This window comes from Bactrocera dorsalis, chromosome 6 (genome assembly GCF_023373825.1).
Source record: "Bactrocera dorsalis isolate Fly_Bdor chromosome 6, ASM2337382v1, whole genome shotgun sequence".
NCBI classification, from domain to species: domain Eukaryota; kingdom Metazoa; phylum Arthropoda; class Insecta; order Diptera; family Tephritidae; genus Bactrocera; species Bactrocera dorsalis.
Genome location: NC_064308.1, coordinates 26,922,568 through 26,938,354, shown reverse-complemented (window position 1 = coordinate 26,938,354; position 15,787 = coordinate 26,922,568). Strand labels below are relative to the sequence as shown.

At 40.5% G+C, this 15,787-nt stretch overlaps 1 protein-coding gene across 1 annotated transcript; it reads right to left on the bottom strand.

The window, feature by feature from the left end:
- Positions 1-8,874: 8,874 nt before the first annotated feature.
- On the bottom strand, positions 8,875-13,226 carry LOC125779713 (uncharacterized). The gene is made up of 3 exons (XM_049460986.1): positions 13,156-13,226; positions 12,272-13,083; positions 8,875-8,915 (listed from the first exon to the last, which is right to left on the bottom strand). The coding sequence occupies exons 1-3, from the start codon at positions 13,224-13,226 to the stop codon at positions 8,875-8,877; spliced, it is 924 nt and encodes a 307-aa protein (XP_049316943.1).
- Positions 13,227-15,787: the final 2,561 nt, after the last annotated feature.

Genomic DNA, 15,787 nt, shown 5'->3' with positions numbered 1-15,787 from the left:
TTTCACATGACATCAACCAGCTGGGAGCGGACATTCCAGGTGCATGCCATAAAATCGTAATCCTTAATTCGTTTGCCATTGTCGTCATCAAAAAGAGCTCTCTCATCCGAGGCTGTTTAAACTTTTTCATTGAAGGTTTTTTACGTGGCGGGTCCCAAACCTAGCGTACAACCCTGTGGAAGGGATGTTCCATCTTTTCCCTTAACTCGCCTTCAAACGGACGTTCTGTGGCTATCCAGAGGATACATGGTCTAGGAACGGAATTCGTGAGCTGCTTGAGCCACATTAGCCACTCCCAAATGAATGGCCATCAGAGAACTTTCCTCACTTCCGTGAACTTCTACACATGAAATTGATTTTTTATCTTTTAATATTCTAGTCAATGCCTCAAGCGTATGTTTATATCTCAGGATACGTTCATCCCAACTGATAATTTTACCCTGTTTCAGCTCTGTGTACATGAACGATTTTGTGTTTATTTTGAATGTCTAATGGTGGTAATGGGCTAAAGTCATGCTTCTGGGTACGGAGTTACGGTCGTAGGACTATGCCCAATTCCTACTCTTGCCTCCTCTCCGTTCACCGTGGAAATGTGAACAACTCTTGTGTAAGATGTGGTCGCCAACCCGTGGGGAGCCTGAGATCATGTCTAAAAGAGAGGAAGCATCAGCTCATTTATGTCCTCGTAAAGTAAAGACTCACATCAGCGCCGTCCCAGAAATTACAGGGATGAAAACGAGAAATTTTTTGTAGTTATATACTAAAGCTTATAAAGCAGCCCAAATTCGATGTGGGATTCGTGGTCGGAGAAAGACTCAGTCGCCGAGTCCTGGCTTTCAATCATATGGATGAGCTTATGACGACTGCTCCCGCCACGATGTAGAAATTTTAAATGGCAATTTCAACGACAGGTTGGATAAAGAAGGCATCGTTGGTGCAACAGTTTGAAAATGCAGGCTCCGTGGTAAAACCTCTACAAATGGAAAACGCATATGCAGGCAAAAAAGGCAGGTGTGATGCTAAAATTATGATGCCAAAAATTTTACAAAAGGACGTGGTGATTTACGAAAGGTTTCAACATCGGAGGATATTTTGGTAGGGAACAAAGAGGTGATCTAGTGACTGAAGTTCGGTGCATATGAATGGAACACTTCTAAAGCCTGCTCTGCCTTTATGCCGCTTTGTCTGAATTTTGTATTCCACCAAACTAATACGGCTGTGTAAGCTGTCATTGAGCAATAGCGAAAACTCCATCAGGATCGAGAGGATCTCTTTGAGAAGATCGATACCAAGCAATGTTGCAGACAAGGAGACTCCCTATAGTGGGACCAATCTTCTATAAAAATGAACAGCTGCTGACATACGCGAATAGTATTGATGTCTTTGGCCTCAACAACTGCGCTGTTAGTTTTGTTTTCTCCAGAATGGATAAGACGAAATATCTACTGTGACCAAAAAAAAACTTGGGTCACACGTCACTGCGTACGGTCGTAACTTTGAAGTCGGAGATAATTTAATCCATATTAAAACCAGTATCAACACCAACAACAATATCAGTTTAAAATCTAACGTAGAAATTGTAAAGTAAAGTTTTCCCTCGTCGAACAAAGGCCAAACTCGACAAATCCCACATTATTTCCATCCTGCTATATGATGTGGGAGTATGAACAATGACATCATCTGATGAGTCCGCCGAGGAGTGTTCGAGAGAAGTATACTGCTGACGATGGAACAATGAGCAGTACGAGATATACGACGGCATTGACATAGTTCAGCTTTGAAGGATTTCGGTTCGGTACACGCTGGTGGAAGTAGAGCTAGGAAAGACCTCCAGTTCGTTGAAGAGTTCAGTTGGAGAAAGATCTGGCTGCACTTGCTATCTGGAATTGGCGACAAATAGCAAAAAGAAGAAACGACTGGCGTGCAATTGTTAACTCGGCTATAACCGCATAATCGGTTTCTACGTCGCTAAAGAAAAAGAATGTTGGCTTAAATGACTCTGCTTCACTTGGTGCTACACCAACAAATAATTATTTTTTGTTCGTCATGTACTAGTTGAACATTGCAAGTCGCTACTAATTCGACAGTATCTGCAATGTAAGGCATGCATCTTTATACCTTGGAAACTGTTGTCCATTTACTTTATGTACAGATTGAAATGACAATGGTCAGGTCACATTAACCAATAAAATTCACATATAAACACACAAGCTGTCTTAGATAGACTGTATATATACTATATATACATATATATAAGTTAAAAAAAAAACAAGTTTAAATAAATTTCGGAACTGTTGTGATTCAAAGTTAACATTTAATTTTTATTTTTACTGATAAATACGGATAAAGCTTTTTGACTGCGTTATAGAGAATTTAATATTTGTTACCGACATGTTTATTTTCATTCAGGTTTTATCAACGTCTCTCTTCTTTTTTACTGGCGAAGACACCGCTTACGCGATTATAGCCGAATTAACAACAGCGCACCAGTCATTTTTCCTTTTCGCTACGTGGCGGCAATTGTATATTCCAAGCGAAGCCAAGTCCTTCCTTCCAACGGAGTGGAGGTCTTCCTCTGCTTCCCCCGGCGGGTATACGTCTCTAAATAACGTAATGTAACAGCTGATTAGATTTGTTCCTTTTCAATTGAGATATTTTTGTCACTAATCTTAAATTAGAGACTTGTCACTGTATCAAATAACTGAATTGCTTCATAATAGATTTATAATATTTTCACGTTCTACATGGCGCATTTTACGCCGCATTTGTTTTAGAAAGTACTTTAAATAACTACAAATTTATTTATGTTGAAAACGTCGTTTACTAAAACTCCTCTTTATTAATTTAGCAATCTTAGATCTTTCGCGTTTAGCCTTTTTTGCATTACCAAAAAAAAAGTGCTTATAGATTTTATTTCTAATGAAAATGAGTACAAAGACCGTTTCCATGCATATGGATTTTTTCTTATTTAAATTTAATAAAAAAATAAGTAATATTATATAATAATACTAGAGCAATGTTCTCACAAACGAATCACTGACGCAATTTGAGAAAAAACTCGTCAGTGTCAATGTCAATGTTGTTGGAAGTGTTTCCGCTGGCTGTACTGTATTCCCTGGGTTGAAAAACAGTCTTTAGCCATTCTCCAAATGAACTGCGAAACGCACAACAGTCGGAAAAGTCGATTTCACCAAACTACAATATCAAACATTGGCATGAGTTTTGAATGTGAATTAGACAATAGTGGCGAATATGTTACGATCCATATGTTGTCGACTTCGATATTCACTACTCTAAGTTGAATGCTAAATGTCCTGCCATTGTCGTCTGATGAGCTACGCGATAGAGTGGATATCCATCATTTCCAGTTTGCGTTTCCGAAAGAAAAGCACGTGGATAGTGTTTCGTGCATTTATTGCAAGTGGGATTGTGGTGCCGTTAGGTCCATGCACCATATTGGTTTTCATCACTTCGTAGAATAATGGATCTTTCTCTGCATGAGGAATTTCCGCAGAAATGATTTCATCAATATGATCTAGTGTAACCACCATCCACCCTTCAAAGAAGAATGTGTGCGTGCGGCAAACCTCTTTTTTGCATCTCAACAGAGTACATCCAGCATCTGACTGCACCATACTTGTATATATGTACATATGTACGTTGCTTCAAGATAAAGTCCATCAAACATCGTAGCTGTTGTTTGAAAAGTCTTTCTGTATTTTCGTGATGATCGCTTGCTGATTGACAGCGATTCATAATTCCACACATATGTCATCGCATCCTGGGAGTCTCATGTAGTTCATGTGTCTTGGGCTGCCATACGTTGATGGCAAAAAGAACGCCGACCGATATTAGCGCGATGTCTTCGTTGCTTCGTAACAAATTTCAATCTGTAATTGATCACTTCGTTTGAAACACACATAAAGTTTTCACTGATTAATTTTCAATAATTTTTCCGGAATAAAAAAGTAAGCGACCGAAATTGAACGATTCAAATAATTTACAAATCAAAATATTGAAAAACAAAACAAAAAAGAAGTGTATGAAAAGTCACTTTTTGGAAATTTCCAATTTTTCGACTTTTCCTTATGAAAAGTATATGGTTTTTTTTATATCTAACCCTTTCCAGATCCACAGCGAACAACTTCTGATTTCATGAGGATTGGTTCCGCCGTTCTCGAGTGTTAGCGTTACTAACAAACGAACAATCATTTTTACTTACATATGTATGTATGTATGTATATACAAAATAAAACGTTTGTATGGGGAAAAGAAAAGGGCTGTTTTTAGGGGTTGCCGGCAACTTTCGTATTTTTTTCTTACATAAGAACCTTCTCCTAATAATAACAAATACAACAAAAATAAATCAGCCAAATCGGTTCAGCCGTTTATGAGTGATGAAATTACAAAGAAAGTGGCATTGATTTTTATATATATAGAATTGTAATAAAATACTTAAGTTACTCCGGGTATTGGCTGTATCAGTTTTATTTTTTATTACTCGAAAGTACTTCAGACACCTCGGGTATTGGTTTTACTTGTTTTTTTTTTATAGCGCGGCCGAAGCCCTTCACGGCAGAAAGAAGTATTACGTGAAAGTATGTACTTCAATCACCCTCGTAATCACGCGAAAGTACAATTAAAGAAAGCGCTGACCTTGAAAAATCCTTCAAATCCTCGTTTTTCTGCTCAACTCTCCTGTCACTAGAAATATGAAAACCGTTCACATATCATACTCTGACAGATGACTGGATCTGGTAGGTTTTGACATATTTGCAAGTGGAATGACTGGAACGGCCAGATCGAAATTATCCCAAAAATATATGTGAACAGAAGTATTTGTTACCGCCGTTCAACATCGCTAAAAAAAAGGTAAAACAATGAAAATTAAAGAAAATATGAAATTTAAATATATTTCATGAAACGTTTTGCAATGTAGTATTAATTTTTAATTACCAATGATTAAAAACATTTATTAATTGAGAACTAACAGGGTTAGTTCAACTTATTAAGTGATCGTTTCAGTGTGGCCCTTCGAAAACTCCCTGATTTTTGCATTATTTTTTAAATAAATACATTCATGACGAATAGAAAATGATTTTCTTATGTTAAATAAATTGTTGAAATGACTCGTAAAAAAAAGGATCTGTACGATTACTTTGATTGCGGGCGAAATTTTTATCTAAGCCAAACGGTTCAAAAAGATTATTAATCTGTAGAAAAGTCGCATTCGTGCTATGGAAACTTTTTTGTTATATTTGAAATTTTACAAAATGGCAGCGCTTTGAACAAAGAGTATTTATATTGGCCCTTTTTTCGACAGGTTTTGTGAAAAAAAGAAACATTTCAAAAAAAGCAATGAACGCTTCCATAACGCGATAGAGAATGACTTTAAAAACGTTTTCTCCAAATTGGAACTAGATTTCTTCAAAACTCATCCTTTAAGAGTGGAAACTGTTTTTAAAAATACCGTTCTGAGAAAAACGCGTTTAAATATTGTTAGCCACTCTGTTCGCTTTCTACAAGAAACGCTGTATCAACAAATAATTTGAATTTCGATTTCAAAATCGATCCCTTAAGTATTGAAAGTTCAAAAGGCAGTTGTTTTAATAAACCATAAAATCATAAAAAAGTATTTAAATGTTGGGTGTTTTAATTTAAATGCGCAAAAATCTATATTTTGCCCGATCTGGCTACAATGGAAAATGATATGCATCCCTTTATCCCTGGTTAGCACTCTAACTTTTTCAGCTATGAAAAGCAAAATAAAATTGAAATGTGAGCTTATTTCAATGCTTAAATTTTATATTTCAATAAACGAAGTGAAAAAATTCAGTTAAACATTGTGAAATACCATGCGTTATTTATACAAATTTTTAAACGCCAATATTTTTACAAGAATTGGTTTTATCAACTTTTTTTTTACATACTCTTCGCATAGAAAAGCTCCCCTATCAGTACATGCCCCATTTACACCGAAACTCGTTGTCAGACCCCGACTGCCAAAGTAATCGGAATCCTGCCAAGAGTTGAAACTTATTTGGAAAGAGTCAGGTATAGTTAAAAATGTTGTCAAGAGGGGCGAAACCGTGGCAGTAGTGTGATTTCGGCAAAAATTTAGCACAAGGTAGTCAAAAATACATAATGTACTAAAGTTTGTTCAAATTGGTCCAGTAGTTGCTAAAGTATGAAATCTCACATTAAATTTGTCGATGACATGTCCCTTTTTTCTTATCGAATCACGTGTAGATTTCTGCTTTAAAATAAATATGTGTTCAAAGAATAATATTATTATATGCATATTTTGGAAACATTTGCGCAAATACACAAATAAATGCAAGCACATCTTTATGTGAAAGTTACACACGTACAACCTCTTAAATACATATATACATTCAAGTATATTTGTAGAGTATAATAGTAATTATTTTATATGTAGGAGTTTTTACGATAAGGTTTGTCGGAAGCAAGTTGTCAAAGTTGTATGGATGAGGGTGAGGTGGAAATATCCATACACTTTTTTCTCCATTGTCCAGCCTTGGCAAGACTAAGATTGAAACATCTCCGCAGTCTTACCTTCGGCGAACCAGGAGACATAGCTGACTCATGACATTTCATCAATTGGAAGTGAAGTTATTGCATTTTAAGTGGCAATATGTTTGTGTTATCGGTGCGAAAATGAGCTTCGAACAAAGAGCCAACACTAAATTTTGTGTTAAAATTGGTAAAACTTTTACCGAAACGTTTCCATTGATGAAACAAGTTTATGGCGATGAGTACACGAGTGGACAGGCCAATGTGCATAGTTACGGGAGATGTCCGCTTAATAGAGCGTCCATTTAATAGAGCTTTGACTGTATTTTTTATTTATGTTTTTTTTTAATAGCCTAACTTCTAAGTTGGTTCGAACTGGACATAATGTGCAAATTTTAATAAGATCGGTTCAGTAGTATAGAGGACAAACAACCTGACACGTAAAATGTATATATCTGCTAGCAGACCCTGTCACGCGTTGCAGTGGCTAAATTTATTGTTATACATAGGCTGCTATATACATTTCTGTACTAGGCAACACTAAGTGTTGCCAGGTGCAATCTGACATTTTCATTGGAAAGTTTGACATTTTTTAGCATAACATCACTCAGAACGTTTTGTCATTTAATCGTGAATTGTTTTATTTACAGGGAATTAAAAAATTCATCTCGGCTAAAAAATGGAATTAACTCGTGAACATTTTCGTGCGATCATTTTTCACAACTTTCGACGTGGATTATCACGATATGAGTGCATCGATGAACTAAAATCTTTGTATGGCTATGAAGCACCATCCTATAGCACTGTGAAAACTGTTACAACGAATTCAATCGTAGCCGACGCTCGCTCAAAGACGAATTCCGTGAAGGTCGTCTAAAAACAGCCGTTGTGCCAGAAAACATCGATGCCGTACGTGAACTGATAATGCAAGACCGTCATGTAACATACCTTCAAATGCCTATGCATTTCTCCCACCAGCATACATTCGATATTGCATGAACACCTGGCCGTAAAAAAGGTTTGTTCTTGTTGGATCCCGCACAATTTGACAATCGCTCAAAAAAAGGCTCGTGTGGATTAGTGTAAAGAAATGCTGAAAAAATACGATCCCGGTGCTTCAAAAGACGTTTATAAGATCGTCACAGGTGACGAATCGTGGATCTATGCGTATGAGCCCGAAACAAAACAGCAATCGACCGTGTGGGTCATCCAAGACGAGCCAAATGCAACGAAAAAAAAAGCATTTTCGTTGATAAATATGCCTATTTTCATTATTAGGCCAGAAATATATATAGCAGCCCTCGTATTATATTACATTGTTGTAAACTCTTCATGGGGAACAGTCACTTCTTAGTACAATGAAATTATTATGTGCGAACGAAGGCGGAAACGTTAAAACTGGTATAAGAATCCACTGGATTTTAATACGATTGAACAAAATGTTCATACCATTGAATTTGGTAAGAGTTAGTACAAAAGAATTAATTTAAACATTTTTTTTTAATTTCTAACAAATAGTTTTAAATCTTTAAGAATAATATTCAATATTTTGAATTATCAATATTAACTTTTAATCTAAATTTAATTTAGCACTAATTGGTGCACAATATTTTTGGTTAATCCGTATTTAGCTAACATAAATAGATTCGACGGTTTTCCTACATGTGAACATGCAACATATAGTTGTCCATGAGAAAAACATTGATTTTCCAAATCTAAACTATGTACAAATGGACCTTGTTTGGCTTTGAGGTTTATTTATCATCATTGCAAAAGCTAAACGAAGTGGAAATTGTAGCTCCTGAAGGTTATCGTAGAATCCGATGGTATCATTGGAATACTTGGCAACAGGACCACTTCACCTTTAAACTTTCCAGATAATATAGTAGCTTCAAGAATATTTCCGGTGATCTTTTTGATATCCAAACTCGCACCATTGCATAATCGAGGTGGATTCAAATGACGCAGGAGAAAATTAGGTGTACCATTCTTTTATCGAAGATTATGTGGTGGCATTCCGGGTATATCTAGTGAATTTTAAAATTCATTTGGAAAACTTACACTTTCAATTTCCGATAAGGGCAGTATCGATTGATTTAAAATATATCGGATCGCCTGGTAACAACTGTTGTATTTGGAAGTTAATTTCGTCAACATCAACAATTTGGCTGCCAAAATCCAAAATAGTCCGCTCACTGAGCCAGTTATAATTCAAGTAATTACTCTGTATATTCGGAAAAATACTCTTAATCAATTCATTTCTTTCCTCAAGAACAGTGCATAAATTATCGGTAGCTTAATGCTCTTTCAACACGCTTGCATCGTGCCTCTCTGATGACGTTAACTGTTGGCTGGATTGAGTAAGTATTCAATAGATGGCGCTATGTTAAAAACACAAATTTAATAGAGTAATAATTACTTATTGCTGAAACTAAGGTGTAACCTAAATTTATTTTGTATTTGAATATTAAAATAATTAATGATTATGCTATTAAGTTGTAGCTTATATAAAACGTTTGTATTTTTAACATAACGTCATCTGTTAGAATCTTTTGGAGCTAACAAATAATTCTGACTGTCAAATAATACACAAATAATTTTCAATAAGATAATATTGCGATTATAATTTGTATGTAAATAATATCCTGTGTCTCAAATTGGATCAATTTGCACATGGTGTGCAATAAAATTTAAAATCGGTACAGTAGTTTAGGCGTCCATCACGGACAAACAACATGACACGAGATTTTTATGTATAAAGATAATATAAAAAAAATTAATCGCAAAATGTGTTGCTTAGGGCATAACTTAACAACGCCTGAACCAATTTGGCCAATTATTTTTTTAAATGTTCGTTGAAGTTCAAAGATGGTCTTTACGGCGAAAAATATTGGATTAATTGCAGGAAAACCCCTAAAAACAGCCCTTTTCTCGAATGTTTGTTCGTTAGTAACGCTAAGGCTCGAGATTTTCAGAGGTTGTTCGTTGTGGATCGTAGAAGGTTTAGAAATAAAAAAAACCTATACTTTTCATGAGGAAAGGTCGAAAAATTGGACAATTCCAAAAAATAACTTTTTTTCATACAAACATTTTTTTAAATTTTTTTTGTTTTGTTTTTCAATATTTTGATTAATAAATCATTTGAAAGGTTCAATTTCCGTCGCTTGCTTTTTTATTCTGCTTGGCTAAATGAGCACTGGGGGGGGGGGGGGTGGGGGGGAGATTAACTAAAAAAAATAACTTTTTCATAACTAGAAGACTTGTGGGAATTAATCTCCATTTCGAGCACCATTTACCCCACTGTGCGCCGTGGAGTAAGCAGGTACCCACGTAAAACTCACCGGACGTTGTCAAGTCATGCCTGTATTTGTAGACAGAAAAAGAAAGAGTGGGACGAAGGCCTAATCAGCCAGTTTCCTTTTTTTCTAGTATGTCTGTAAATTTATTTACAAGTCATATTAAAATAAATAAATAAATAAAAAGAAAGAGGCCGAAATGTGTGAGTACGAAGAGCTTGATAAGCTGGCCGACAGGGGTAATGCTCGAAAATTGTACGAAAAGATGCGGCGACTTACAGAAGATTTCAAAACCGGAGCATACTCTTGTAGAACCCCCAAAGGGGATCTAGTCAACCGATGCCCAGAGCATAATAAAATTATGGAGGGAACACTTCTCCAGCCTGCTGAATGGTAGTGATCGTGCAACGCCAGGAGAAGGCGAACCCGATTCCCCAATCGTTAACGATGGAGCAGACGTTCCATTACCCGACCATGAAGAAGTTCGAATAGCAATTACCCGCCTGAAGAAAAACAAAGCGGCGGGGGCCGATGGATTGCCGGCCAAGTTATTCAAACACGGCGGCGAAGAACTGATAAGGAGCATGCATCAGCTTCTTTGCAAAATATGGTCGGACGAAAGCATGCCCAACGATTGGAATTTAAGTGTGCTGTGCCCAATCCATAAAAAAGGTGGCTAAATGAGCACCTGACCCCCCTCTTAATATAATACAACTACACCCCACGCATACACACCATAATCAACACATCTTCACCCCACACTGCACATCCTATACTCAACACATTGGCATCATGCGGATCATTTCCGGTCATCCCACACTACGTACCACACTCAACACATCATCTTTTACACCACACCTTTCGCACACGCAATCAACAAAAGGAACTGGCGGACGGCGCCAGGCTCTCTTTCTCATACAATCCGCGCGCATATACGGTTCTCCAGCAAGCAACCAGGTTTTTTTTTCTTCACGCTTTTTCGTTTCAACCTACCAAGTCGTCGCCAAATCAAAGGTGAGTTGCCGCGAATTTGATAACTTTTCTATGGTCCTTCGAGTCGTACCGGACGGCACTTGTGAAAAATCATCAAGTCTTTAAAAAAAAAAAACAAACGGTGACGGTAACGCGATAACGATTTAAAAAAAAAAGTGGCGTGACACAGTTAACAAACAAAGAAAGTATTAAAAGTGGTCAACGACAACGGTGGTGAGGAGTCACAGTTAACAAAAAAAAAAAAAAAAAGTGGCGTGACACAGTTAACAAACAAAAAAAGTATTAAAAGTAGTCAAAGACAACGGTGGTGAGGAGTCACAGTTAACAAAAAAAAAAAAAACAAATTCTACAAGTGGTCAAAAGACAACGGTGGTGAGGAGTCACAGTTAACAAAAAAAAATTCTACAAGTGATCACAAGTGGTGAGGTGACACAACAACGAAAAAAAAATAAAAGTGAAAGTGGTTTAAACAATTGTGCAAAAACAACGGTGGTGGGGACATACATATGTACACAGTTTAAACAAGACCCGTTGGTGGCAGCATTATATACATACATATACATATGTACATACATAATTACATTACGTGCATAAGTGCTGTAACAAGCCTAACGAAGTGTGGCGGCAAAAGTGCAGTGAACAAATAGCATATACATACAATACACATATGTATGTAAAGTGTTAGTGGGTTCAAAACTAACCCACAAGCGAAAAAAGAAAAAGGAAAAAAAAAAGAAAAAGGGTGTGGTGACAAAAAGTGCAGTGTAGAGAGGAAAAGCAGAGTAAAAAGAACCATACACCTGCGATATACATACATATGGGCATTTAAAGTGATAGTGCAGTGACATAACCCGAACAAGAAAAATTCATACCAAAACACGAGCACAGCTACAGCGCCAGCAACATAAGGACAGGAGAAACACGAAAGAGAAGGATAGGCACAAGCATAGACAGGCGACAGCACAGGCACACGCACAAGGCCCACACATACATACATAGATAAAAGATAAAAGATAAATAAATGAATGAGGATTGCACCGCGACCTAGGGTCTATTGTGCTCTCGACCTACTCACAGCGTCTCAGCCGGCCCCAGCAAATTGATGAATTCCAGTATACTGCTAGGTGCTAGTGAGGCGATGTGATCCCTATTTAAAAACATGGATCCAAGGGCCTTAGTCCTGCGCCTGCAGATTGCTGTGCAATCCAAAAGCAGGTGTTCCGGAGTTTCGGGCTCCAAGTCGCAGAACCGGCACTTTGCACAAGAAGCTAGGCCCATGTTGAATAAGTGCTTCTTGAGTTTGCAATGGCCGGTGTAGAAGGCGACGAGTAGCCTGACTTTATCTCTTGGGAGACTGATTATAAACTTAAATCTTTTGAGATTATAGCCATTCATTAGCAACTTTGCGTGTCGCAAGCTTGGAAGGTGTTGCCAATGCCTCTCCCTACCCACTGCTTCATCCTTGCGGAACCGCTCCTTTATGGCGTGGGAACCCACCGCTATAAAAGGTTCAGGTCCTACCATGCTGGCGGATGCTGCGGAGCGGGCAAGCTTATCGGCCAGTTCATTCCCGGCAATGCCTTTGTGCCCAGGCACCCAAATAAGGTGCACTTGGTTGCACTCTGCCAGGTTATTCAGCCGTTCTATACACTCCAGCACCAGTAGCGATTTCACCTCGTACGACGTGATCGCCTTGAGTGCCGCTTGGCTATCGCTTAGAATAGCTATACGTTCATTGCGATAGCCGCGCTGGAGGTTTAACTCAACGCACCGACTTATAGCAAAAACCTCCGCTTGGAATATGCTCGGAAACTTACCCATAGGTATGGAGAGCCTTGTGCGTGGTCCCGCGACCCCTGCGCCAATTCCCTCCCCCGTTTTAGAGCCGTCGGTGATCGAGCTATCCCAAAGTAATAGCTCGAGAGCGGAGTCGCTCCACTCGGCCTTGCTGCCGAGAGTGATCTTGAACTTCTTGGTGAAGTTCACCTTTTTGCTAATGGTGTCCCTTGGAAGAAGAGCCAGTGGTATGATATCACTTAGCTCTTCCATGCGTCGGGATGAGATAACTTTACCTTTGCCAGTCCCCTCTGCTGTCATTTGAAGCAGAGTGTGCTTGGCTACTTGACCGACTACCAAGTTAAGCGGTGTGAGCTCCAGCAGGGCCTCAAGTGCAGCCGTCGGACAGGTGCGCATGGCTCCCGTCATACAGACGCATGCGAGTCTTTGCAGTTTCGATAGTTTGAGAGCTACCGTCGCTTTGCTGTAATAATTGGTCGCACTATCATAGTGTACAACCATCTGATAATCCTAGGGTTACACCCCCAGGATTTACCAGCCAGCCGGTTGCACACCATCAGTGCTTTTGTGGCTTTGACTATGGTCAGGTCTATGTGCTGCTTCCATTTTAACGTGGAATCCAGCGTTAGACCTAGATATTTGACCATGTTAGTCATCTGTATTTCTCTGCCTCCGAGTGTTAAGTTCCTCAGGCCAGCCAGAGATCTGCGCCTCGTGAATGGGACGATGGTCGTCTTCAAGGGGTTGATGTTTAGTCCAACGCTGTTGCACCAACCCTTTGCTAGGCCTAGTCCCCTTTGTACGATGTCGCAGAGAGTACTCGGGAATTTGCCTCTGGCTATGATGACAATATCGTCCGCATAACCTTGGCAGCGGATTCCATTGTTCGTCAGTAATTCAAGTAGCTCGTCTACGACTAGGCTCCACAGCAGGGGGGATAGCACACCTCCCTGTGGGCAGCCCTTAGTAGTACCGAGACGTATTGTGGTGCCTCCTGCTGTTGTTTCAGCTATTCTGGTGCGCAGTACTGCCTCTATCCACCTGCGCATTGTAGGTGCCACATTTCTTTTCTCCAGTGCCCTTGCCACGCTCCCGTGGGATGTGTTGTCAAAGGCAATTTCGATGTCTAAGAAGGCACATAACGTCACTTCCCCTACATCTAGTGAGCTTTGTATCTCCGAGGTAAGCTGGTACAGGGCAGTGTTCGTCGATCTGCCTGCCCTGTACGCATGCTGGTTAGCATGCAGGGGTGTAATTACGAGAGCCTTCGATCTTATTTCCTGGTCTATGATCTTTTCCATACTTTTCAATAGGAATGAGGTTAGACTGATCGGTCTAAAAGATTTAGCCAGCGAATAGTCTTTCCTTCCTACTTTCGGTATAAAGATCACCTTCGCTGTCCTCCAGGGTTCAGGGATGTACGCCAGCGCTAGGCTATCTCTCATCAGCTGAACAAGGTGTGGCAGCAGGATCTGCTCACCTTGTTGCAGGAGCGCCGGAAAGATACCGTCTGCGCCCGGAGACTTGAATTTGGCGAACGAGGCCGTGGCCCACCTGACTGAGTCCGCAGTAAACAGTTTCCTTGCAAGCACCCAGTCCAGGCGAGACGGCTTGTGCTCCACGACAGGTGGGCACTGGTCCACCTCAACAGTCTCCGGAAAATGCGCGCGTAGGAGTAACGTAGCCCTCTCCTCCGCACTTGTTGTATAAGTGCCATCCCCTCTTTGAATCGCTAGTTCAGTGTTGGTCTTACCCTTGGCCAGCGCTTTGTGCAGCCTAGCTGCTTCTGGCGCTGAGGAGACGTTCTCACAGAAACTTCTGAAATTCTCTTGTTTTGCCGACCTAATCTCCTTATTATAGGCGGTTAGGCTGCATTTGTACTCCTCCCAGTCTCCTGTGCGTTTGGCTTTGGTGAAAAGCTTACGCACTTTAGATCGGAGATCTGAGAGTTTTTTGGACCACCACGGGCAGTTGCGCCCCTTGGTGATCGTCTTTAGGGGGCAGCTGCAGTGGTACGCATTTGTGATGGCCTGGTTCAGCGCAGATATCTTGCACTCTAATCCCAGGGCCGATATTCCTCTGCCCGTCCTCCTGTCCCCTAACAGGTTACGCTCTAATGTATCCCGATAGACAGCCCAGTTAGTGTTTTTGGGGATACGTTTGGGGGGAATTGTCATGACCTCCACCCCTAGCACGAACCTCAGGATCCTGTGGTCCGACAGTGAGGGTTCCGACGACACCCTCCACTGCGAGACCACCCCCGACATGAGCTCGTTGCTCAGGGTAATGTCCAATACTTCCCTCCTTTTGCTTGTGACAAATGTGGGTTCGCACCCAACATTTTCAATACTTAAATTATTACTAATGATAAATTCTAGGAGAGACTCACCTCGTACATTACAGTCGGTACTTCCCCATTCTGTGTGGTGCGCATTCGCGTCACACCCCAAGACCAGGGGTAACTTGTTCCTTCTGCAGTAGTCCACCAGGCCCTGCACCGCTTCCGGCGGCGCAGTGGAAGTGTCTCCTGGCAGATAAGCCGTTGCCAAAACGAAGTCTGCTCCCTCCTCATCTCTGACTTGTACTGCAACTAGGTCCTGGGTTAGGAATTCTGAAATACATAAAACGTCAATATTTCTTCTAATTGCAATACAGGCTCGGGGTCTCTCACTGGAAAGATCCCAGATTACCTTGTTGTTGTCCACATTGAGGCCCTTGACTTCTCCTCTGTGGACCCATGGCTCCTGTATTAACAGGATGCCCAGGTTATCCGCCGAGAACCTGCTCGCGATTACAGCGGATGCTGTCGCCGCGTGGTGCAGGTTCACCTGGGCTACACCCATGCCTGCGATCACTATAAGGTCGGTTCAGTGAGGAGCTGGTCCTCTTCTGCCCCGTCCCCCGCAGTATCAGTAATGTCCTCAAGTCCCTCCAGGAGCTCCTGCGTAGAGGGTAGCACTCCCTCCTCCGCAGTCGGCTTTACTGCTGGGACTTCCGCTGTGTCTATCGCAGTTACATCCTGCTCGGCTGACGTGATGCTGGGACGAGAAGTCTCCTCGTCCACCTGCATCTTATCGACTTCCTGTCCGGTTGTCTTCGGCTTGTAGGGCCTCAAGACTACCGTGCTGAAACGGTAGCTCAGACGGAAGTCCTCCTGTTCTTTGCTA